This window comes from Antennarius striatus, chromosome 13 (assembly GCF_040054535.1).
Source record: "Antennarius striatus isolate MH-2024 chromosome 13, ASM4005453v1, whole genome shotgun sequence".
In the NCBI taxonomy this organism is placed as follows: domain Eukaryota; kingdom Metazoa; phylum Chordata; class Actinopteri; order Lophiiformes; family Antennariidae; genus Antennarius; species Antennarius striatus.
This window is the reverse complement of record NC_090788.1, coordinates 5,430,191-5,456,810: the sequence shown is the minus strand read 5'-3', so window position 1 is coordinate 5,456,810 and position 26,620 is coordinate 5,430,191. Positions and strand designations below refer to the sequence as shown.

At 39.6% G+C, this 26,620-nt stretch overlaps 3 protein-coding genes across 3 annotated transcripts; 1 reads left to right on the top strand and 2 right to left on the bottom strand.

Moving 5' to 3' along the window:
* The first annotated feature begins 3,964 nt into the window (after positions 1–3,964).
* supt4h1 (SPT4 homolog, DSIF elongation factor subunit) lies at positions 3,965–5,728 on the top strand. The gene is made up of 5 exons (XM_068331688.1): positions 3,965–4,115; positions 4,444–4,550; positions 4,646–4,701; positions 5,264–5,317; positions 5,434–5,728. The coding sequence occupies exons 1-5, from the start codon at positions 4,047–4,049 to the stop codon at positions 5,499–5,501; spliced, it is 354 nt and encodes a 117-aa protein (XP_068187789.1). The 5' UTR covers positions 3,965–4,046; the 3' UTR covers positions 5,502–5,728.
* A 1,003-nt stretch (positions 5,729–6,731) lies between these two features.
* LOC137605764 (14-3-3 protein epsilon-like) lies at positions 6,732–15,774 on the bottom strand. Its single transcript, XM_068330476.1, has 6 exons — positions 15,567–15,774; positions 11,708–11,907; positions 10,717–10,823; positions 10,307–10,513; positions 9,777–9,913; positions 6,732–7,853 (listed from the first exon to the last, which is right to left on the bottom strand). Exons 1-6 carry the CDS (start codon positions 15,631–15,633, stop codon positions 7,795–7,797), a joined length of 777 nt encoding a protein of 258 aa, XP_068186577.1. The 5' UTR covers positions 15,634–15,774; the 3' UTR covers positions 6,732–7,794.
* A 1,080-nt stretch (positions 15,775–16,854) lies between these two features.
* On the bottom strand, positions 16,855–25,599 carry LOC137605763 (adapter molecule crk-like). Its single transcript, XM_068330475.1, has 3 exons — positions 25,110–25,599; positions 22,462–23,066; positions 16,855–20,861 (listed from the first exon to the last, which is right to left on the bottom strand). The coding sequence occupies exons 1-3, from the start codon at positions 25,327–25,329 to the stop codon at positions 20,727–20,729; spliced, it is 960 nt and encodes a 319-aa protein (XP_068186576.1). The 5' UTR covers positions 25,330–25,599; the 3' UTR covers positions 16,855–20,726.
* Between the last annotated feature and the right edge of the window lie 1,021 nt (positions 25,600–26,620).

Genomic DNA, 26,620 nt, shown 5'->3' with positions numbered 1-26,620 from the left:
CCCCGTCACATTCTCTGGATAAATCCACGGACACGGAGGACTTGAACTTCAAAGGCTGAGTTACAGGTTGCCGCTGCAAAGTTAAAAGGCATGTTCAGATAAGGCAGTGCCAGGCAAGTTGAGTAATATCTTTACAACCAAGAGTTGCGAAAAATAATCCTCGAAGAAGTTGTTCGATCCGGTACACTTTTATCTAATTATTAACTACAAGCGAATGAACTGTTGCGTTACTTCGCTTATTACTTAGTAGTAATTATACAGGTTCCGAACCCATGGCGGGTTTTTGTACTCAGCACATCCAAACAGCTTTATTTAAATAAAATCGCTGTTTAAAAAAATAAAATAAAATAAAACGAAACATTCCCAAGACTTCGGTGCCTCCGCTGTATTGAAAGTGAGACACAATCCTCCTGAGAACACCATGGGAAAAAAGAGTTCAAGGATAAAGAATCCCCCCGACAAAAAGTAACAAATAAAAGTGATCCAAACTCCTCCTGGGTCCCATTTACAGTTGTTAATGCGGAGGTACGCCTTGTACAGTTAGAACACCGTCCCAGTCCACCTCCCGGGGTGTCTCTCGCTCCCTCAGGATCTCATTTACTGTCTCTACCTGCTTTGTCCTGATGCCTTCAAGTGGACTCGGAATCAAGGCATATGTAACAAGTCTGCTCTTGCTTCTACGTTTACGAGTAGCGAATCAGGACCCGCACAGGAGTTCTTGGATTGGAACGTCCGATTACACCTGAAGGCCACATCAGAGGCGGAGGGCGGGGCAACCGTGCAGTGGCAGGACCGATTTAAAACAAGTGAGAGGCGCCCTCTAGTGTCCAACACCCCACACGGCAGCAACCACGTTCAGCACACAGCGGCAACAAATGAAAAGCTCTGAAATGTGTTTCTTTAAATGATCTTTACGTTATATGTCTGAGTTTGAATTTTATAAAAGTTATAAAAGAAAATGCGCTGGGGGATGCCCTGATGGGGCATGTTAAACCTGGGTGCTGCTGGAATGGGCCCATGTTCAGGAAGTCCTCCTCAGAAATTTCCCCACTCTCCAGACATGTACTGACCTAAAGAATCAGACAAGAGAAAAAAAAATCGTTTTGAAAATTTTACAGAGACAATTTTTACACCAAGTCACTGATTCTAATCCAGCTGAAATACCTGCTTTTCAAAGTATGAGGAGATAACTAGGTGATGAATTAATATCATGAAGACTCACTGAAAGAGCTTCTATGTCTATCTCATATACTTTAATTGTATCTCATATACTGTCAATTGTAGGAATGAGAAAACGTGTGCGTGTGTGTGTGTGTGTGTGTGTGTGTGTGTGTGTGTGTGTGTGTGTGTGTGTGTGTGTGTGTGTGTGTGATACCTCCGCAGCAGGTCTTTTTTAGAGGCAGAGTTGAGGGCTTCAGGTACAGTGGGTACGCAAAGTATTCAGACCCTTTTAAATTTCTCGCTCTTTGTTTCATTGCAGCCATTTGCTAAAATCAAAAAAGTTCATTTTGTTTCTCATTAATGTACACTCAGCACCCCATCTTGACAGAAAAAAAACAGAAATGTAGAAATTTTTGCAAATTTATTAAAAAAGAAAAACTGAAATATCACATGGTCATAAGTATTCAGACCCTTTGCTGTGACACTCATATTTAACTCACATGCTTTCCATTTCTTCTGGTCCTCCTTGAGATGGTTCTACTCCTTCATTGCAGTCCAGCTGTGTTTAATTAAACTGTTTGGACTTGATGAGGAAAGGCACACACCTGTCTATATAAGACCTTACAGCTCACAATGCATGTCGTAGCAAATGAGAATCATGAGGTCGAAGGAACTGCCCAAAGAGCTCAGAGACAGAATTGTGGCAAGGCACAGATCTGGTCAAGGTTACGAAAGAATTGCTGCAGCATTCAAGGTTCCTAAGAGCACAGTGGCCTCCATAATCCTCAAATGGAAGAAGTTTGGGACGACCAGAACTCTTCCTAGACCTGGCCGTCCAGCCAAACTGAGCAATCGTGGGAGAAGAGCCCTGGTGAGAGAGGTAAAGAAGAACCCAAAGATCACTGTGGCTGAGCTCCAGAGATGCAGTAGGGAGATGGGAGAAAGTTCCACAAAGTCAACTATCTCTGCAGTCCTCCACCAGTCAAGGCTTTATGGCAGAGTGGCCAGACAGAAGCCTCTCCTCAGTGCAAGACATATGAAAGCCCGCATAGTGTTTGCCAAAAAACACCTGAAGGACTCCCAGACTGTGAAAAACAAGATTCTCTGGTCTGATGAGACAAAGATTGAACTTTTTGGCATTAATTCTAAGTGGTATGTGTGGAGAAAACCAGGCACTGCTCATCACCTGTCCAATACAATCCCAACGGTGAAACATGGTGGTGGCAGCATCATGCTATGGGGGTGTTTTTCAGCTGCAGGGACAGGACGACTGGTTGCAATTGAAAGAAAGATGAATGCAGCCAAGTACTGAGATATCCTGGAAGAAAACCTCTTCCTGCTTGCTCAGGACCTCAGACTGGGCCGAAGGTTCACCTTCCAACAAGACAATGACCCGAAGCACACAGCTAAAATAACAAAGGAGTGGCTTCGGAACAACTCTGTGACCATTCTTGACTGGCTCAGCCAGAGCCCTGACCTAAACCCAATTGAGCATCTCTGGAGAGACCTGAAAATGGCTGTCCACCAACATTCACCATCCAACCTGATGGAACTGGAGAGGATCTGCAAGAAAGAATGGCACAGGATCCCCAAATCCAGGTGTGAAAAAAAAGGGTGCCTCTACTCAATACTGAGCAAAGGGTCTGAATACTTATGACCATGTGACATTTCAGTTTTTCTTTTTTAATAAATTTGCAAAAATTTCTACATTTGTTTTTTTCTGTCAAGATTGGGTGCTGAGTGTACATTAACGAGAAATAAAATGAACTTTTTTGATTTTTGCAAATGGCTGCAATGAAACAAAGTGTGAGAAATTTAAAGGGGTCTGAATACTTTGCGTACCCACTGTATTTCTGCAGGTTGGCGTCACACAACAGATTTAATATTAAACTGTTCAATGTGGTTCCATTAACAGAAACCAACCCTCATTGGAAACTACATTAAACAGTTGTTTTACCAAAAACCCAGAAATTATTGGTTAGTAAAAAATGACCAATAACCAAGAGTCCAGATCGTACAGCGAGAAGATTTATTATGACAACTGCAGGTCAAAGAACAAGAAAATAAGGATGAGAGCGAAGGTCGTGCCCCCTAATTTTTTTTAAAAGTTTTTTTTCCTTAATTTTTTTTTAGCAGCAGGACCACTGCTAAAAAAAAAAAGTAAGAACGGAAAAAAAACTTTTAAAAAGGGAGGGAGGGAGGAAGGAAATCTGACCTCAAGCTTGACAACATAGAAATCAACAGTACGATGGACCCGCTTCGCTCCAAACTTTCCTGGAGTCTCTGAAACTGGAAACCAAACGATACCTGGCAGGTAAACTTCTTCATCAATCAGCTTCATATCAAGCATTAAATAAAAACAGCTCATTGGCTGAACAATGTTGAGGGGCGGGGCTTTGTAACAACGTATGTCTCCCCCTCCAGAGTGGGTGTTCTCCTGCCGGGACATCGCTTTCTTTCTCAAATTCAAAAAGATGAAAGTTATTAGAATACAGTTATTCAGTTTTTATATTTGAATATAATATCTTGTATTTTGGCCTAACAAAAAAGTTTTCACCGTCTGATCTCATGGAAGTCCAGATAAATAACAATTCTTGGGTTTTTTTTAATAAGTCAACTTTTTCTGAGTAACATGTACAAATTCTGCGACACTACAAAAAGTTTGAATCATGATATAATTGTTTAATAAAATGAAAATACAAAAATTTAAAGATATGACCGTTAAACTACTTTTATACAGGCGCTCGACAGGGACACCCATGTCCTCCCGCTCTGTTGGGTCCTGACTGACAGTGACGTAATTACTCTGCGCCGGGAACATATTGAAAGCAAAAGTTCGTTTGCTATTACAGTTTTTGAAGTAGTTTCTCAAGGAACTGAACGTGATGGCGCTGGAAACGGTTCCTAAAGACCTCCGTCATCTGCGGGCGTGTCTGCTTTGCGCTTTAGTGAAGGTAAACCATTGAAATGAGAGAAAGAAACGCTCGAGCTAACATTTGTGCTAACCTTTAACGCTTCACCGTATTATGCGCCGTGTTGTTCTTATGTTTACAACACTAGCTAAGCGCTGCTTTACACAATAATTGACCAGTTAAGTCTGATTTAATAGATAATTGATTATTGTCCACGCTCGGGTAAATCGTTCTGAATGTAAGTGTGTTTGTTGGCATTAGAAGTAGGTTACGTGCAATCAATTGGGTCTATTATTTAGTGATTTTTTATATGTATAATCTTTACTGTAATAATTTTTCAGAAGATCTAAATACTGTTTTTCTCCTGCAGACCATTGACCAGTTTGAATATGATGGTTGTGACAACTGTGAGTCATACCTTCAAATGAAAGGAAACCGGGAGATGGTTTATGAATGCACAAGTTCCTCATTTGATGGGTAAACATTGATCATTCAATCAACACGTTCACATGGAATATCACATGGATTGGATTTGTTTCAGACCGTTTTATCAATACTGTGTGTTTTCACAGTGTGATAGCCATGATGAGTCCAGAAGACAGTTGGGTAGCAAAATGGCAGAGAACAGGTGAGGATGTGTGCCGACACCTGCATGGATGTTTTACATATCTTGAAACTGGATGGTTAAGCTGTGAACGGTCCCTGATTTTAGTATCCACCAAACATAAAGCACCATTATCATCTGATTGGAAGCCTGTTTGGGGTACCCAATTGTCTCTGGTTTGGTCTGTACTATCTGAGCAATGTTAATGTTTTTGGCCACTTTGTATCTGACATCCCTCAATCATCTTGTTTTTAACTGTAGTCATCTCTTTGATAGCTGGTAGACATTGGCTGAAACTGGGGATCGTCAGAGGTTGCTTCTTCCCTGAAACTGTGGGGTAGAACTGAACCACAGGAAAAATTGACTGTAAAACAACCCCGCCTACAATTCTATGTGGGTTTGTTATACAACATGTCATTACTGACATGTTGTAAACAATAATGAGTATGTTTAACATGTAGTCATTTGTTATTTTGAAAAGGTAAAAACAGCTTTAGGATGATTTTACCCAAAGCAGTTTGCAATAACATAACTGCTGCTTCTTTTTTTATTTATGTATATATCACCCCCCCCCCCCATTTTACAGGTAATTTCAAGCCAGGTGTATATGCTGTGTCGGTGACAGGCAGACTACCTCCAGGTACACTAACTTTCATTGTACTTTCTCAATAAGTAACAAGTCAGGCATATAGAGAGTAAATATCTTTAAAAATTGAGCTGTTGTTTGTCTGGTTACTTTTTCTTGCTCCTCTGAAGGTGTGGTGAGAGAACTGAAAAGCAGAGGAGTAATCTACAAATCCAGAGATACAGCAGTGAAGACATGACCTAACCCTGACTCCCGTTCCTTCTGTCATACTGGTCACCAGAGCGATAACTTACCAACACCCCATCCACAAGTAATAACAGCCTGACAGGGATTAGATGTGATCATTCCCTTGACGTCCTATGGAGCCGTCATGCATATCGCTCAATTTTTGTTTTTTGTTGTGATTTTCTTTGTGACTTATTGTAAAAAAAAATAAAGTCGGTTTTACAATAGATGCATTTGTTGTAGTTAATTTCTACTTCAATGTTATTGACTCATCACTAATGTCACTACTTCTACTTCTTTTAAGTTGGTGATGTGGTTGAATTAAAATGACTCATATTACTAGTCTTTCACAGCTAGAACTGTTCTGAGAAGCAACTGAATTGCTTGCTTTCAAAGATATTCCTGTACTTGCATAATTGGGCCAGGAGATGGCGCCTTTTATGATCGTAATGTCAATACGGTAGTGGTCCTTATTCTTCCCATCACGTGGAGCTGAAACAGAGACGGTTTTTCTCGTCACTCCTGTAGCCTCTGAATGTAGTGGGTTTCTGGAGAGCAACAGCAGCTCGTCACATTGAAGGATTTGCTTCCTTCCTCAGTTCTGGCATGTAGGAGTGTTCCAGACATTCCCCCAAGATGCAGCTGGTTTCTACGGTTTCCTGTACAAGTTGAGGGTTACCTGATGGGTCTCCCAGGAGATGACTGAAGAAAAAAGTACCAAGAAAATGATCAGTTTAAGGTGTTTCTCCCCAGATTTCTTTTTTCCATAATGAATAACAGCTGTTCTCATTTAATGATATCGTTTCATTAATGGAGAGAAAAATAATTTCTCATTTTAATATGAACGAGTTACAAATCTCTCAGCAGTTTTAATTCTAGTAATAATGCTTCAATTGGTGACTCCAGTGTATTTAACTTATGGAATTGACTTAAATAGTTCTGAACTTAAAATAACAAGAATTTCTATGATTTGAAAGTATATAAAAAACAATAAAAATTGGCTTAATTATAATTGATCACTTTGAGCAATTTGTTTTAAATCATTTATGTAATATAGAAAAATGAGAAATTACCCATGCTTTTCAGGATGTGCGGTCCATCACCTAACATCCAGACTTAGGGCATTAAACTAGACAAGACCAAGTCAAGCCAGTACTGAAGTTTGTGTATCTTTTCTTCTGCTAGGTGTCTGCACTGCCCTCTAGTGGTTGGTAGTCAGATTAAAAACCACACCGCGGACAAATGGTTATCATTTTTCAGTTTAATGTTAATTACATGCTGTGTTTCAGTCAGAATACAGATGGTACTTGTGGCTCCGGTGAGAACATCCAGTAGTACAAATCAGATTTACGTTACACATATTGAACAGAAGGAAGAGAGGAAATGAGAGGAGAGGGTTGAGATGAGGAAAACCTGAAAGATTCAGGGGAGTAAAGATACAGCAGGCCTCTATTTCTCAAACTTTTTTTTAATATAGTGCCAATGCAAAACTGCATTACATTACAATCAGAGTGTTGCGCATTCCCATCCCACCCACACACATATGCAGTTTGTCTGCTAAAAAGCCATTACCTAACTATCTGCTATTAGCAAAAGCATTTCAGCCTCGCAGCACAATACTTGGTCCAGGAGTGGACAAGAATAGAGGTCAGAGTGATGCTTGGAGAACGGGGACATTCTGCTGTTTTTTATTTAAAAACAAAAGTCTTGATGTGTTGAACGATGGTGTTTGGATACCAAAAAGTAAAGAGGGCACTTGGGTCTTCCTGGAAGCTTTTGAAAGCATCCCTTTTAAACCTTCCGCCAATGTATCCTAAATTTGCAAACAGAAATTTCTCCAAAACAAAAAGGCTGAGAGAAGCATGGACAATATATTGTTTATAATTACATAAACAGGAAGATGTTGAACATCAAAGTATTGTCTTTTAAATAAACTCTTGCATATGTGTGTCACAAATACAGGAAGGCGTACTTGGCAACAGATGAAATGGCAAAGCAAAGTAAAAAAATCCGTAAGAGGACACAAACCTTGAAGGGCACAGGGCTTTGCAAAACGAATCTTCAAAAATAAGGTAAAACATCTGGGGAGTGGAAATGAAGACCCAAACGGGGCCTGAGGGCGATGGGAGATGACATGCATACGAGGGAGAAGGGGAGAGACAGATGGAGAGAAATGGAGGAAAAGGTAGAGAAAAGGTGGAGGCTGTAGTAGAAACCCAATCGAAAACTGGCTAGGGACAGGAGCTTAGTGCCGGGAGGAGAGAAAGGAGGATGAGATAGAGAAGGAGAAGGGCTTGTTTTGTTGTTCAGTCTCGCTGGGCCTCTTCCTCCGTGTCTTGCAGTGCTTCTTTGCTCTGTTCTTCACCTGAAAACATGACAGAAACGCAAAACAAAATTACAATCTCTTTCAAAACGAGCAGATGAATGTGGCTTGGATTGGCAACAGTATCGCCCAGGGGAATGTATGGTTCTTTAATGAAAAGGATAATAATGAATTTCACTTTATGTTACCATTTTCTAATTAACTTTGCTTCAGTCCAACTCTAAGTAAAGAAAAAAATCCTACAATTTTCTGGTTTGACTACTAAAGTATTTGTACAACATACAAAATACTTTGGAAATGATTGGAATTGGCTCATAAACTTTGAATTTACCAGATATCTGCTAGTTTACCACGAGCAGAGACAACACGTACCACAGTGGATGAGAGTTCATTCCCCATGCCTTCAAAAAGTCGTGGTCAGATTTACTGAGTAAGTAAAATGCCTTGTGAACCTGTACAACTGGTTGCTTAGAAAGGTTACCATAGAGACAGCACAGCCATCCGCGTAATGAAGAAATAAGAGGCACACATAACAAAAGGCTCAAGGATCCATCGTGATTAAAATAGAAACCGTAACAGTGCTCATTAGCACCAAAGCTAACTGGGATGTGAGAAAGCCACAGGAGACTGAGCAGCAGCCTCGGCTTCTCTTATGTCACACTGCGTTCGGTTTTACAAATTCTGCCGTGAAGACCCAGTGGGCCGTGGTTCAGCTTTGCTGACGTGGACGGTGAAAGAGCACCGTCTTCACAAGTCCACCTTCAGTTCGCGTCTAAAGCGGAAGTCACTCATAGGTTTAACGGAGGAAAAGGCTAATTCACATTTTCATTCATTTGTCTGAATTAATAGTGAACAAACCTTTTTAAGTAACCCAAAAGTGAAACTTCACCTAGACAATAATCACGAGTCAGACATTGACTGATTAAGCTGGGGGTGTTTGTTGCGTTCCACACCTCAGCAAAGGTGATTAAACAACAGGAAAGCACGCGGGCAGGTTCAATATGTTCGTGCTAGCAGCTTCTGTAAATGTGTGACAAATAATGAAGCATCTCTGTCTAATACGTCCTCCTGGTGCCTTTAACAAACACAAAACATTTGAAAACTTGCTAATCAGTAAAATCATTCTATAAACATAAAATTGTCAAAAGTTAAATTTAAAGAAAACAATTTTTTTCATTTAAAAAAAAAAAAAAAGAATGATAACAAAAAGCCAGGATGGCATAAGGACCTCCGTTTTATTTTTAGTAGTGGTATTCTTCAACCCAGTTTCCCGGTGATATATAAAAAAAAATCCAGCATGACTCAGACTGTGGCCAACTTGTGGACACCCTGAAGACACTAAAACACAGTTCTTGAGCTCCATTCATGCAGAAAATGGAAAAGATCAGAAGAAAAACATATTTACAGAAATATATTTGCGACTTATAAAGATCTGTGAGCCGACGTGGCTGGAGAGGCCATCGTCTCCCTGCAGCCCTGAAACATTCCACCAGGCTGGATTTTGTGAGGTTATCGAAGGGTGGGTGACACAGGAGCAAGAAATTGAGGTGAACAACAGGAAAATAACTTATAAAACACACAGCTGTAAAGGAGGAAGAGTGAAGGAGGGGCCAGGCCTTAAGACTCTACAGAGGAATGAGGAAGAGATGGTGAGTGATAAGCTCTAAGAACTGAGTCTGGGGAAATCCAACGTGCCGAGGAGTGGAAAGGTTAAGGAAATGTTTGGTGGCTCATCGGTGTTTCGTCAATACTCTATGGTGGCATTAACATGAGAATCTCATCTCTGCAAACCACCAGTTTCATTTTTGATCTGACATAAAACAAGTCCAACTGTGTGCGTCAGGGAAAAATTGTTAGGGATCATGATGAGGGGCGAATTCTTTGTCACTGTCACCAACCAATGACCAAGTTGAAATCAGAGTCAATATCAAATCGATTATCCCGAGAAAGGAAAAGCCCGCTTACCATCTCCTTGCACATCTGAGGTCCATAGTGTCAAGTTGTCACGTAGCAACTGCATGATAAGCGTCGAGTCCTTATAGCTTTCCTCGTTCAGCGTATCCAGTTCAGCAATGGCACTGTCGAAAGCATCCTTTGCCAACCTGTCAGAACACAAAAAGCCTTTAAAAACAATCTGAGCTGCAAAACACAAGAAATACTCCCATTCCCTGAATCAACCAATACTTCAAAGACTATCTTCAATGTTTAATTGTTTGCTTTCAAGGTTCAGGAAAAAGAACCTAAATCCAGTACCCTTCCTCTTTTTCATTCAGGCCCTGTTCCTCAGTAAACAGGTGACTTTGCCTGCTACCAGTCAGTTTTCCGTTTGCTGTGTGTATCAGAGCTTTGATGTTCATTAAAGTAAATGTGTGGGTCATAAACTTAGAATCAAAAAAGAGATTGTGGCTTGGGTGGTGAGAAGGTCAGTGATTCGATCCCCTCTCCCGTACGGTCCACGCCCTTTAAAATACAAATGGTGAAGAGATCACACCCACCTGCAAGCGCGGTCTGGGGAGTTTAGGATTTCATAATAGAAAACTGAGAAGTTCAGCGCTAATCCCAGACGAATGGGGTGTGTGGGAGCGAGTTCCGTCCTGGCGTATTCGTTAGCAGCTTTGTATGCAACCAGACTGTTCTCTGCTGCCTCCTTCCTGTCATTGCCTGTGGTGAACTCCGCCATGTACCTGTTGTAATCTCCCTTCCTGAGCAGGGGAAAAGAGCGAAAATTTAGTCAGATTTCACATATGTGCATGGAATCCAAAATGCGACGTGTATGAATAAAGCAGCAGTATTCAATAAGCTTTTCTCTATTCCTATAAGGAGGCCTGACTGTCAGTGCTGGGGACACCACAACACTGTAATTATTAACTGGTGATCCAGAAACACAGATTTATCAGATACCTACATTTTGTAGAAGAAAACCTTGGATTCTCCCTGGACAGTACATAGGATGAGGTCCTTTTCCAGTAAACACAGAATGTCACTGCAAATTGCTTCCAGCTCCTTCTCCACCTAAAAACCCAAACAGACAGCGCCGCTGACAACCGTGTGGGTATTTCATGGAAGTCTTACAGGCACTGGATCAAAACTTTCATGGAGTAAAAAAAAAATAAAATCAAATCTTTGTCTAGTAACTCCAGGAACTCTTTTTGACAAGTTTTTATAAATTACAGTTAACTTGGGGAGAATCACAATGCTTGGATAGCTCATGGGTGGAGTATTGTTGTTGTTGTTCACAAGCTCCCATCAAAATAGAAAAATAAAAATTACACTTGAATTGGGCCGCTTGTCCTGGAACAAAGATACTTGCCTAACAGCTTTTCTGGGGGAGATGCAGGATGAAGTCCCCATGGAAGCATTTGTCAGAGATAAACTCAAGACTCAAGAGTCAGTTGCAGCGATCTAATTCTGACATTGACTACATACATGGAAACAAGGTGCTAGCAAAAAACTGAATTTGGAGTAAAGGCCTAATTCTGTTTCCATGTTAACCCTGTGCATGAATGTTGACAGTTGACAGAGGCCACTGAAATATTTTGCCACTTGGATATGAAAACTCTATCTGAGAACGCCCAACCTACATCTGTCTGGTGTGATTTTAGTCTCTTGGGCTTGCATTTTCACCTGCATGCACTATGGGAGCATTAAATTCCAGTTCGAAGATATGATCATTGTTGTCAACACAGCGTAATATAAGCTTTGTTATTTTGTTTCATCAAGACCTCTCCATGAAAAAGTGTAAAATGGGGAAAAAATGGACTACCACCATGACTTGGCTCCAAATTAGCTGTTGCTTAGATACCTTTACATTTCCGCTGAAACTGTTTGGATTCTATCCCACACTGCTTACATTCAGTGTAATGAAGTTGATATTTTGGTTTGTGACGGTGTCTTACCGATTTTCTGTAATCTCGAATCATCACTAGTTTGTCTTCTCCTCCTCTGCTTTCTTCTTTCTGTTCGAGGCTGCTGATTATCCTCCAGGAAGCTCTTCTGGCTCCAATCACGTTCTTATACGCTACTGACAGCAGGTTCCTCTCTTCCACTGTGAGTTCCACATCCATGCTGGCCACCTTCTTCATTGACTCCACCATTTCTGAGAGAGAGTAAAATTTATAACTATCGGCTTAGCCTTCAAGTCACGAAGCACAAAACAGTACCCGAACCCTCTGGAGAAACAACAACACAGTGTGTAACTTCACACATCTTGTACCACAACCATCCCCCAAAGACTTAAGTTGCAACACAGAATCTCACAAATTTAGGTAAATGACCCACGTAGGGCTGCAGCAAACAATTATTGTAATAATAAAGTTTTCTATTGTTTACTAAAGTAATCAGTAAAGCATTAGAATAAGGAATACCTCATGTTCTGTAATTTAATTTAAAAATGTTTTAATCACTTGTGCTTTACTCAACAAAGGTTAATATAAGGGAAAGTCAGGAGTCTTTTGAATGAACAACCAGCTGTTTTCTCTTTTGAAAAACTTGTTATTGCTAAAGTTATAATATAATGTCTCTGCAGTGTGCACGAACACAGCCTCTATAAAACTCTCTACCTGCAAAATGTCAAAAACGGTTTGCATAAATACATTATAGATATATGAAGATTGTATTTTGTGATTTGCCTTAAATATCAGGAACACAAGTTGAATGAAGCATTTAGATGAAATCCAAAACACGACAGGTCTACAGTGCGCCCTCGCTCATTCGCACATCAACGCTCACGACTCCACCACATCTGGATTATTGGTAGGCAGTCACGTGATACTGTACGCGCATTCTATTGGCTGACTGCATCCGGAAGTGCGTTCCATTTCGCAAGTCTCGCACTTACGTGAGACACAAAAGTGCTTTAAACAGTCGAGAAGAGTCTGGGAAAAGGTAATAATGATAGAAGGTGGTTTAATATCAGTATGGTGAGGGTTCATAAAAGTTTAATTTACCATAAATAATAAGATAGTTTGTCGCTCTATCACATGTGGTTCCTGGAACGCATTAACCACGAGGAACGAGTACGCACTGTATATGTGGAAGCATGTTTTTGGAATTAGGGTTATTTATAACTTGGATACAATTATCGAATTTTTAAGGGTAGAGGACATAAACTGACTCACTTAACTGAACTTAGGCCCATCTTCATTCCATTAAAAAAAGACTTTAAACCACATCACAGATCTCTGAAAGGGTTCCGTCACCATAAGTATTTTATTAATGGAGTACCTGGGACACTGCCCAAGTCTAAACTCATCTAATGCTGAAATTAACCACCTACTGCTATCCATTGTAGGAACTGAACCAGGATGCCGTCGCAGACGCCTTACCTGGTTCAAATACAATGTGTTTTGCATTTTAAGAATTTTCCTCCTCAGGGTGACTCAGAGCAGTGTAAAAAAATGAACGCCCTGGGGGACAAAATAGCAATGAAAGTGATTTGAAATTCTTTTTTTTTTAACAAAGCTACTAATCAGCACAACAAGCCATTCCCTGGGGCTTAACCTGGAGATAATAAAAACACTTCAACCAAATAACAATCAGAAAACAAAAGACAGACCGAAAACTTCTAGGTGAAAGACGCTGATCACTATCGTTGAGTTGTGAGGGGCAGGTGTTATCTGGGTAATTACAATCACTTCTTTATTCTACCAGCTACTTTACTAAACTTTTTTCTTGTCCTGCCTAGATTTTAATTAACCTGTCCCTGTTTCTAACATTTACATATTTGACATATTCCGAACCACACCAACTTACTCGCCAGACAGCAGGGCTTGTTACCAAATTTATATTTTAGAATAGATTCAGACTGTTTGGTCCCTCAACCTCTGTAATCACTTGCTTTAACAGATAAGCTGAATGCCAACTGTCCTGAGGGAAACCAGGAACTAGATGGTTCTCATACCTGATTCTAGACTGTTCTCATGACAAAATATTTTCATGAGATGATCAGGAAATTAAACATTACAGACCTAATATGTTTAAATTCAAATTAAATCATGATTTTAATGAACAGACCTTGCAAGACAAATACTGCCTTCAGCGTTTATTTTTCAACACATGTCAATGCCAAGCACCACAAGAAATATCTTCTTTGTTAACTAAAAAAAGAAGAAGGTTTTTCCTAATTTTTGAATGAACCCAATCTAAATCTGCTCTCATCTTGTTATCCAATCAATGATGTGCATGAATGGATTGGAAAGAGATTCCCATTGTCCGTACCTGCTGTCTAGTGAAACAAGAGCCAAAGGAATGGGATTGGCAGAATCAGCGGGGGGTCGCTGTGTTCTGCTTTGTTTGCCAGTAGAGATAGTAATGGTGTCTTATCGACAAAAGGAGTCAACAAGGCAGTAAGACAGGATGGATGCAATTTTTAAAGTAGCTCGCATATAATTTCTAGAAGTAGTAGTCAATGCAAGGTCCGTGAGCTCCAAGCAAAATATGAGATCATCCATACAACAAGTAAATTTAGAGACAAAAACCTCACATTAGAAGTTGATGCTGTTCTATGTCGCACCTCTTCCTTGCAGCATTCTGGCTCACATTACAATTCCCCACATTTGAATAATATTAAGAGTGGATGTTTTGCTCACTGTAAGCAAAGGTAGCATAGAGGCTAGTCTGTTTTGTGGCATTAATGCAAAGGCTTTGCGCACTTTCATTGTTTTTTGATGCACTACTGATGTCACTTACTCTCGATTTCACCAAAACTGCAGTATGCTTGCACAATCTGCCAGAAAAACAATTGTATCAACAAATTATGAAATCTAAAAGAAATGGTGCATGACTTCTGAGAATTACAGCAAATTCTCAAAAATCGAATTGATTTTGCAGATGAGTATATTGTGTATTTTTTTAATCAATAAATAATTTCAGAGATGATTTCAGTTAGCTGACTTTGATCGACTGGAAAGGAATGAAGGCTACTTCTAAAATTTGAGTTGATATTCTTGCCCAGCAACCAATCACGTAGTTGGGATAGTTTTTGTCCCGCCTACCCGCGAACACTATTGGTGGTACGTGTATCAATCAATAGACAACCACAGTCACACAACAATGATCTTATTTAAATCAAAAATGGTTCGATTATAACATACGCAAAGAAAACTTATATTTTTTGTTTCTAAATTTACCTACTCCAACCACACCTGATAATAACCGCATTAAGAAAAAGACACTTTCACATTTGTTTTACATCCAAACACGAATAACAACCTTGGTCAAATTTAAGTTTGCGGTTAGCTTTCACCAATTTCGCTCTCCATAAACCATGTTGGGGCCGTGCGTCAGCGTGAGCTAACGGAACAGCACGATTCACCTTTAGCTTTTTCTACTGCTTGTTGGACAGGGCATTGTAGATTTCAAATAATTCACAAATCATATTGGAAAGGGTGTGGACGTTTTCTGCACCAATTCATTTTTAAAGGCTTTTGGCGTGGCTGAAGAGGGCGAGCCAACTAGCTAGCTAGTTAGCAAGTGTTAGCTAGCCAACTCTGGCCATGAACCAGTTTTACTTCTTAACATCAGCTGAATTTAGACAAAGGCCCGTTACTTGAACGATTTTCAGGCAGTAAAATGTGTTTCCCTTTAAGCGGAAAACGATTTAAAATATTTACTGATTGATAATGCTGAAGAAGTATCCGCCATTTTGTCTCAACCAGCATATCCATGTGAAGTGCTTTACCTGCGCCTCGGAGCCCCCTGCGCAGGGAGACTGCGAGGGGCCAGGCACCCTGCATTGGTTCTGTTTCCGTGTCTTACCGTCATATCGCTCTGCTTGTTCGGCGAGTTTTGCCTGGTACACCAAATCTTCCCTGGCCTCTCCCATGGTGCTAAGTATTGGGACCGTTAGTGGCGTCCCGCTACAAGTGAAAATTGTGAGCTGCTCGGCGATTACTGGTGATGGCAACAGCGCTGTCGCTCCGCTCAACGGAAGACCTACCGGGTAGCTAATTTTTTCCTAAGGATGGCGAAGTCAGGATCCGCCCTATTCCGCCTGTGATTGGCTAGTACCCGTCGCGTTCGTGTGGCGCGTGAATATGGTCACGTGGTTTAAGTATAAGGAATGTGATTCGTTAGTTACTAACACATTATCACCAATCACACATGCCGGAGGGCGGGTCTTACCTTCAGCATCCTCCAAAAAAATACAGCCCCCGGTAGTACTAGTGTAAAGATGGCGTCGCCATTCCATCCGGGAAACCAGGCAGCAGCGCTCATCAACGCCTACACCCTTAAGCCAAGTCCCTAAATATGGTTGTGATAATACCCTCAATAAATTAAAAACAAACTTTTCTATTCCTTTTAAACCTGTAACTAGGGACATTTTAAAATTTCAAAGATTATTGCTTATCCTAGTAAAATAAATCGAAAATTTAAATCATTCAACCAATTAGGTCACTTTGTCATCCCATTTTGGAAGTGCTGTACAATTGTACCCCAACAACTTTTGAATTCCCTTCGTTGCAGTTTCTATGCGAACCCTAGATATTGGACTAATACAGGATATCCTTTCTACATATTAGATCAAGTCACAATTTAAGAATGAAAAGCCTAACTTTTCAATCATTCCAACCTAAAAAAAACCCTACATCAAAGTTCTCAAAAGGATATATTTTCAGATATCCTAAATTTCTTTTGTAATAGATACTTTATTAATCCCGGAGGAAATTGTATCAATAGATGTAGTCCAAGAAATCAGTTCAATACAATGTACTTATGGCTTCTGGTAACTTCAATTAAACAGAATAAATTGAAGATAGTGGAAGTAGAAGTAAAAATAATTACAGTATAATGACCAAAAACAATTTTAAAAAATGGCAATTAAGGATCCACCTTTTTTTTTTAAACCTTAAAACACAAATCATTGTGCTTTAAATCTCTTTAAGAACTTACTGATAGGACATCAGAGACATTATGTTCTAAGTTTAGGAAGAGAAAAGCTGGGCATAAGCAGAATGACAATCTTGAACTAAAATATCACTTCACCTAAAATATGACATCACCAACCAATTTTAAAATAAATTTAGACCATATGGAGACACTAATATAAAGCTGACAATCTGGTATTTTTTATTGACTAGGTATATTAACACATTACATGCTACAGAAAATAAAAGGGTATTTTTTAACTACAATCAATATATTTTCTTAACACTTTGACACATAGCACTTAAAAAAATCCACTTGTTCCAGCACCTCTTCAATGTTAGGGAGAAATGGCACACAAGCAAAAATGTAGGATCCTCATAGGATAAAAAAAACATTATTTGGCATAAAGACTTAGTGTTTTCTTTTTGAGCTGCAAAGATAAAGTGCTCACTGTATGATCATTAGTGGACTCTTTATAAGTATGCACTGGTCTCCAATGGGACAGCCAAGTTACATTAGTGTGATGACGGTAATTCAGACCATTTTCTCCAAAAGGCAAGACTGCAACAGATGTTTACCTGATGTACATGTTCCATAAACAACCATTTAAAATTGGAATATCAATCTCAATAAAAATATATGTGATATCAATTTGAACTGGACAGACAACTAAAAAACTTATTTCAAAGAATGGAAATGTCACAAAGCAGAACATGTTTTGGATACCAGATTGATGCTAAATTGTGAAAAGAAATAAACAACGACAATATCTGACATGTGTTTGGATACATTTGCACCAGAGTTTAGCTTTTTTAATTCCCAAAAACACCAACGCCCCACATTTGCAAATGCACACTTAACTGTTGGGACAGCTTTGACAACTGGTCATCTACATACTCATGGATGCGCCACACATGCCCTCTGCAAGTAGTGAACAATTTTGTAAGACAATACACTTTGCTGTGCTCGAAAATCTCACCTCATAAAAGAAACTTAAAATGAGGAAGACTAGTATGACTGCATGTTTATTCATATATATTAGGGGCTGTATATGACCCACATATTTGTGGCTCAAATTACGTAAAACATTTCCTGGTAAAAAAATATGACATCATTGTAGCATACAAAAAAAATCATTAAATTTGAGTCTCAATAGTAAAATACGGAGGGAATTTTTCAAATTTTATAAACACATTGTAAACTCAAGACTGCATTTCAGGATATCTGGAGTCAAACGCATTAAAAAAAAACCTTTAGGTTACAGGAAAACTTTCAGGTATCAAACAAGTACAAGCATCAGCATTCTTTTACTCCTGTTTTATAAATCCTGTGCAGGTTCCTAAGTCCGATCTCATCCACACTTAGCTCAAACTGGAAACAGTCGGTAAATCTACATCTCTATTTGCTCCACCTGTCTTAAGACATGACATTAAAAAGAACAGCAGCATAGCACAATTCACCAAATATCAAATGTGTTTGCAAAGTTCTCCAATAGCCTACAGCTGGGATCATTTAGAGCACATGGACACCTTAGGTATTAAACTTTAAAGGTGTGCCTTGGATTACATCTCTACTGGAGATAGAGGCTTTTGTTCCATTTGTTTTAGAATAACTCATTTAAGCAAACCAACATGTGTAATGATGTATGTGCAACATGAACACCTCACAATACTGTGAAACAGAAGTATTGTTGGAAGAATAGTTTTTGTGCATAGACACTGTTTAGACATCTGACACCCACACATGGTTGAATTTGTGATTTGGAACACACAAAGAAAAAGTGTATTTAGGCCGACACAATGGAAACCATTTGGCTATGTGTTATTAATGTTAAACTATCCATGAGAACTCTGACTTGATGCTTAGGTTTCAGGCCAGCAAGTTCTGACTAACCCTCCTCATCTTTCCCAACACCCGAGGTAGACAGGATGTAACTGCAGATCCTCTAAGCAACATACAAAACAAGTGGTGTTTTGTCACTCATCCTCATCCGACTGTAGTCTAGCATCCACAACACACTAGAAGCATCCATTACATTTGTGTATTGTGGAAAACCTGATAAATGGGAACCAAGTCTTAAGTTTGCTACGACAGATCAGTTAAGTTTAACTAAGCTTTACAGTTAAAAAAGCATTTATGACTAGATTTTTTAAATTAACAACTGCAAGTCACCTGATTCTGCGATCCAGAGCTACAACAGGGATGATGCTATGTCACTAATGTGCCTATGATTGAGTGAAAAACATCTAGATAAAAATTTTATACATTAATAGAATGTTTTATAGATTATTTGCTTGTTAAATGTGCCTGTTTGTGTATGATCATTCGATGTAAAAAAAGTGGCAATTACCCCAGTAATGCACAACAACGCATTAGTGGATTTTACACGACAAGCGCCTCCAAATACCACGCAAGAAACCTGCTGAGGGACAAAAACCCTCAGAGAAACTTTCCTTTAGTCTTGACTATTTTGTTCTTTCACACAACTGCATTTGTCGTCTGTGATGGCAACAACTAGTGCTTCAAAAGAGGAGCATAAAATACTAGGTGTAACACTCAAAAAACAAAACATGAGACAACCGAACACAAGAAGGAAAAATGTTGACAATATTTAGCATGAAAGATGTGCACTTGTATTGTCATATTTTATACTTTTAATATAAAAAAAGAGGACTTGGCTTGTAGCTTGAACATAAGAAGTTGACGTCAACCTGCCGAGGTGTTGGGAAGTCTTTTTTTCCATTTCACAGTCAAGCACTACAAAAACTCAGGGATTCATGTCTCTTTGAAAGAAGCAGAGTATTTCATAATCCTGTGTGCAACTGATTTCCCTTCTCAGTATGAATGAAATGCAGTGGTTGGGAAAAACACAAACAAAAGGGAAGAGTAGGTTGACTGGAGGTGAGTAAACTTGAACTCTACTGATTTGTAATTTGGCACCAAAATGTCATTCTGGATTGAATTAACTTTGTGATGCCTCTCACGATGTTGCCTCAGTCCCTAGTTGATCATATAAAGCTCCATCTGCCATAAAGATGTCCAACACTGTTAGATTTGTTCTTATGGGCTGGATAAGAGGGGTTTTTTTGGTCCACTGACTGCTGATGACTCCTTAAGAACCAGGAAGTAATGTCGCCTAAATCGGTATCATTAGATCCCAGTTTGTTGTGCGTGACTCGTTTCACCCTCTCAATAACTGCTAAAATAAACGATGGGAACAACTCAGATCTGATTCAATTCATCTTCAAGATACTATCCATCTGTGTGTTATCATTGTTACCAGACTTATGTAATTTTTCATACAAGCAAGTTTAATAAAATATTAGATTTGTTTTATAATTTCTGATAACCTTTAAATAAGGACAATCCTGCGGTTTTTCTGCTTTGCTTTCATATCACACACACAAATAAATGTGGAGAGGGCCTGACATCAAAGCGCTCTTAACAGACTCGAGGGATTTACACGAGCTGAATTAAATCAGACTGAATGAGTACACGAACTAGTTTGTTTGAACCAAACACACTGAAATCAACCGTGTCTTATTTCATCATCATAAAGAAGCACTGTGTATTATTTTCTCTTCACTCAGGCAGGTTCAGTGTTTTCCATTTTTAGTCTTGCAGATGACTGGGCTAAACCATACTGGATGCAAAGATATGAAATTGGTTATTAATAATCCCAAAGTGTGTCCCATTAAAATGTAGCATCGGTGAATATTAAACCAAAAACGCTGCGATCTAAATACAAGAAATATTAAATTGCAGTTTTTTTATATGAGGCTGTAGTCAAGTGTGTAATAATGGCTTTAAAGTAGATAAAACTGGAAAATTGTTATCAGACAGACCAAGTTGTAAACTTTTCCAAATCACCATAGGTAAGACCACTCATCACGGTCTGCATCTGCAGGCTCAGATGTGTTTGATCGGATTAGCTCAGAGGTTCATATACTGTGTGCTGGTATAAATCTTGTTTTTTCCAAGCATGACAAAATGACCAGAGGAGAAGGGATGAGCTGGACACTGACGAGATGATGGAAGCGACCGTGTTTTTCAGCTCTCGTCATCAGGATGGGCTTGTTCCACCAGTCGAACGTGGGTGAAGGGAAAGTGGCCTCGTTTCCCTTTGCACTCACCCTCCCACTGGCCGTTCACGTTGATCTTGGTCACTTTCACCTTGTCTCCAACCTGACAAACCACAAGAAAAAAGATGAGCGCAGGGACACAAGATCAACAATCTCTCTCTCTCCCTGGATGTCAACACTAACTCAATATCTGGCTCAAACTCTATTCGGGCCACAGAACGGGAAAAAAAAGCAACCTATTGACAAATTGACAGACTCCCTCAGCCGTACTAAAGCAGAGCTTTAAACTGACACAGATATTCAGGGAGCGTGTTGGATTTTAAGTGGAGACAATCTGATTAATCCATTGTTATGCACAAAGACATATCATCATATTCAGACAATATGCAGGAAGCAATTGACTCCTATATTACCAATGAAACACACAGAATTCCAAAATGACCTGCCAACAGCCTGGTTTTTAGTCCATACATAGAAATACATGGATCCGACATCAATGAAATATCCCACAGCTACAATCACAGGCACTTTATTTGAATTACTGAGGAAATCAGCAATAAAAGGGGTTAATTCAAATGTTTGCTTCAGTTAAATTATTATTGCAGTGGGTATTTCATGCATTTTTGGCGGTTGAACTGGAGCTTTTTTCTAGTGAAAACAGGTGTATGAGAAAAGTAATAGAAGAATATCAAAAGATGTTCTTTAGATTTAACAATTTAAATAGATTTTATGTCAAAATAAGTGAGCCATCTGAAACTGACAGTGTCCCATCTCCAGTAGAAGCAAATAGAACAGCACTGTGCATTTTGACTTTATTCACTCTTACATGACATATTTTATCAGCAGGAGAGGTTGTAATGTCGCTGAGCCTGCTTGATCTCACACAGACAAGTGCATACACACTATCCACCATTCTTGTTACTTCAAATAAATGTGGTGCCTGCGGTTCTTGGAGAAGACTCAAACTGGCTGCATAAGAGAACAACTGACAGCTGAGGAATTTAAGAGTTGGCTGCCTTTAACACTGGTACCAAATCAGAGCTTAAACACCAGCAGACTATGGAGACCAACATGAAGCTTATTTTAGCTTCAGTCTCTGAATCTGCTCTTCAGCAGCATTCCAGTAAAATAAGCACCGACTTTAAAATTACTTGATGCCAGAGAGAAGCTACCTTTAGCCATGTGGGGTGGATATTAATGATGTCTATTAATCTATTATTAGTCTATTAATGATGACATACCCCATTCAGTCTTTGAGGTTAAACTTAATAGGTATCACCATATTTTTTAGTGGAAGTGTTTTGTGGTTATCAGTGAAGACGCTAAAGTTGTTTGTATAGTTTGCATTCTATTCACTAATCTGACAACATCTATTTGGATTTAGTAAACAACTGAAAACAAAGTGCCTTTCACTGAGCTGCAGCGGTAATGAATGTACAATCTGACACATTAATCCACAATGCGCGCATCATGAGAGGCCACTGTAAAGGATCTGTGTACGTCTTTCTCCATAGAATCTTTTCCACTGCCAGCTTGCGTTTGTAAAGACACTGTGTGTGCTCACATGCATGAGTACACCATTAATAAGCTGGACAATCTACACTGCTTCAGCTGAGGCCCAAAAAAGAAAACTGAGGCAAAAGAGGTAAACAGTGAACACAAGGGCAGCCTTGGAGAAAATGAATGGTGGGTGGAACTGTTACCTCTAGAGCGAGTGCCGTCTTGTCGTAGGCATTGGGAACCCTCTTCTGAATGGCTCGAGCGTAGACAGGCCCATTCTGGAGGTTAGGGAGCTGGGCGTTGACCACAGGTTGGGCGTACTGGCCTGGTTCACCCAGAGGGTTGACCTGAGGCACTCCTGTTCCATCTGTGCTGCCTACCGCCCCTCCAACATGGCTCCCCTGTCCGGTCCCCGCAAGAGGAGGACCTAGGCCAGCAGCAGTGGGGGAGGCAGGCCGATACGTCTCCACATAGGGCTTGGGGATCATTCCGGCTCTGCCTTCCTGGTTTGCGGCATTCCACCACTGCTCTTCTGGCTTCTCCAGCACACGCAAAATGTCCCCCTTGCGAAAGGGGAGGTCCTCCTCATCATTGCCTGCGAAATCAAATAGCGCCCGAACAAACTCAGCCTCCTCAGGTTGTTGCTGTGGGACGGCAGCCGAGGAGCTGACAAAGCTTGAGTGCCTGGCCCTGCTTACAGGCTCTATGAGTGTGGTGGTGTCCAGGTAGTGGATCTTATAAAACTCTAGCAAGGCTGGCAATCCGTCGAACTCCTGATCTCCAATCCGTAACCGACTAGAAACCATACCTGGCAGAGGAAAGATTTCTTTGTTGGTTTGCGGTAGAAACACAAATAAATGCAAACACACTGATGTCCCTGGACAGATCAAGACAGACCAAAATTGGTGGCAGCGATCATTTGCTTACCTCAACTTTGCATTCACAAAGTAAAGGATTACAAGTCCACGGAAATATGAAACTAATGCAGAAATCTGAGCATTTTACATGGGGAAAATCCGTTTGAAATACGAGCAGATTGACTTACGAGCTCAGTCACGAAATAATTAAACTCATACCTCAAGGTACTACTGCATATTCATAAGAGGAAAACATTGAAAAACATGATGACCTGACTTTCTTTTGGGCAATTCATTGAATGCATGACTAATTAATTCATTGTATTAAAGCAGTAAATTCAATATAATCAAAAAACAGCCCTACACATTCATTTGTAGGAAAGAAATTTACCCAGAAGAAACATCACAGCAAAATCTCTCCTGGCTGACAACTTCTTAAACCATACATACACACACACACACACACACACACACATACTGTGTGTGTATATATATATATATATATATATATATATATATATATATATATATATATAGGTCTACACATTCTTGGTTGGACACATTCTATTCAACATATTTTTATAAGTAAAATAATAGAATTAAATAAACAATACTTTAAGTAAAATTTCAAGTCAGGAACGTGTTTTGAATTTGTGGACTTTATCCCTAACAAACTGGCAAACTGTCATTGATTTGGTGATTGCACTCACTTTTAACATGAATAAGTCTTTAAAAATGTAAGTGCTTGTACATATTCATGGGTAAACTGACCAAAGGTGTCAATCAAATAAAAATATCAGAAAAAGTTTGCTTTTTTAAGTCAAGCCACCCATTTCACAGATAATAAAAATCTGTTAGGGTGCAAGAATTATCTTTTTATCCAATACTGACCAAGCCTTGGCTTAAATTGTATTCATATATTCTGACCATTATTTACCAGCTCTGCTAGACCACTACCATTTATTACTAGCAGTGTTTTTGTCATGACTTTCATAAGCACATACCAGTTCTTGTAGAAAGAGTAAAACAACAAAATGAGAGACCAGAGAGAACCAAGAGGTAAAAGCACATGGGCAGACCTGTGGCATGAATATGTATGACAATGGCAACAGGGCAAGTTCACAGATATTCCAGAGGCCAGTCTGACCAGTCATCCTCCAGTTGTAACAGCCTAGCATGCCTATTCCCATTCAATCCCTGCAGGCTGCATCAACCCAGCCCTCCTCACTACCGCTGGATTACCCTCCTGAATTTGTTTCCTCCGGAAACAAATTCCTCGTCTGCTTTTTACAAACGATGGCCAATAAAGCTGATTCTGATTCTGATTCTGTTGTCCACACGGAGATAAAACCTCACCTGAACCCTCTGTCAGGGACGTTTCATCCCAAAAGTAGTGGCTGAATAATTTTAGTCTGATCGTTTATACACCAATCTCCATTTGAAAAGTGCTGCACTCAACTTGAAGTTGCTCATCCACACAAACTCAGACTCGGTATCAGCTTTCTTTAACACAACTTTAAATTGTGGTGTTTAACCGGTACATCTGTTTTTACAAGTGTTAGCCACAATAAAGCAACCCATTCATAATTTCGTTGCAAAGTTTTAAATTATCCACAACAACGTTAGCTAAACATTTAAGCTAACTTTGTAGCTAACGCTACGGGATTTAACAAACGCTGGGCGGTAACGAAAACTACGAACCACATGCAAAAGTTAGAATTTTCGTAAAAAAATAGCAATGATATGTAAATATATTGTTGACGAATAGAGGATAACATTTCAAAAATGCAGAAAATGCTTGTATATCTGAGATTAAGGACGTTCATATTAACAAATGTACCCAAAAGATGTTGAATTGTAACATTCGTAAAGGGGACTTGGTGAGAACGGACCAGAGTTGAATGTTAGCAAATTAGCATTATAACGAAAGTACGTATCGTAATGTTAGCATCAGGTGAACACGTATAAAAGGTTAATAAACAAGTCAACGTTACCTGTGCCAGACTGTCGGTTGTTACGGATGCTGTTGATAATATAATGGGACACTTTGGAGTTCTCTGAAACGGACAGCACGGAGTCGCCATCGATGCTAGAGGACTCCCTCACCAAGAAAACGCCATGCCTTTGACCCTGTAGAAGAGACATCGCTTCCTGGCGACTAATCTTCCCCCAGAACCAGCTATCGCGGTCTTCGGCATCAAAATTACCGGCCATGGTTATGAAATCCTTCCCGAGGCTTGAGGCCTTTCCCCTTCGCCTCTTCCTATCCACAACTCATACAAAAACTTTAGTTGACTGCCGCTGCTCCCTGAAAGCGGTTTAATAAACAATTTTATCGACCTTTGCGAGTTATGTTAAGGCGAATAAAATGATAGAAAATCTGTTGTCCCACAAAAACCCAGCAGTCAACAGCTTGAACGTTTTAAATTACGTACAAACTGTGCAACAAGAAACTCCGGGCTGAAATGGCGGATCTAGGGAAAAGTTGACCTCACCTACCGGAAGGGAAGCTTGGTCAATGGGAAGCGTTGCGTTCAGGGCCCCTAAAATATTGTCGGTGTCGTCACTTCGTCTCAACTTGAAAATATTTGTGGAACGTTGAGGAGCGCTTTTGAAAGAAGTATGAATTAGAAATCGTTTTATATATCAAGTTAAGGAAGCTCCATTTCAACTCATGAATGTTTTTTTGTTTTTTTAAATAAATCACATACTCAGACTGTTAGTCATCTGTAATGGAAATTGGAAGCATACCTGCACGCTCTGGCCATATATTTAGAGACACATCTCAGATAATACATTTGAGTTCTTATTGTGGATTGCAGAATAACTAAACTTCCCTTTGGCTTGTCCTGTTCGGGGTCGCCACAGTGTATCATCCTTTTTCCATTTCAAATGAATGCTCGTATTTGTTTGGCAAAGTTTTTTGCGCCGGATGCCCTTCCTGCCGCAAACCTCTGCATTCATCAGGGTTTAGAACAGACGTATAGGGGATTGAGCCCAGGGCAGTGACATGCGATGCATGTACTTTATCGCTGAACTACATTCCTGGCTGATAGCAGAAGAATAACAATTTGTAAGATTTTGAAACTTGAGTTGAATTTTTGTTATTGTTTCATTTGGAGGATGAAGCAGTGATGCAGAAGAAATGGAAGGTTCGATTAAAGCTATGCTTATTGTCAATTGCATGTAACATTTCATATGTGCCACATTGTGATTTGAGTAATGGGGGGATGTGTACTTTTTTTTTTTTTTTAATTCCTAAATTAAACTGTTTTACATCAAGGCCCTTTTGCATTGGATTAATTTTACCAGTAGATGGCAATCTCCACTCTTTTAATGAGATCTTCAACTCCGCAACTAACTACAAAGCCTTTTTCAGTGAATGATTTTCACCAATGTGATGAACCAAACTTAAACTTCACTTATAGGTTCTCCAACATATTGGACGCAACAAATGGTTGTATTTTATGTTTCTTTCTAGACTCAAACTTGTTCTCATGATGGA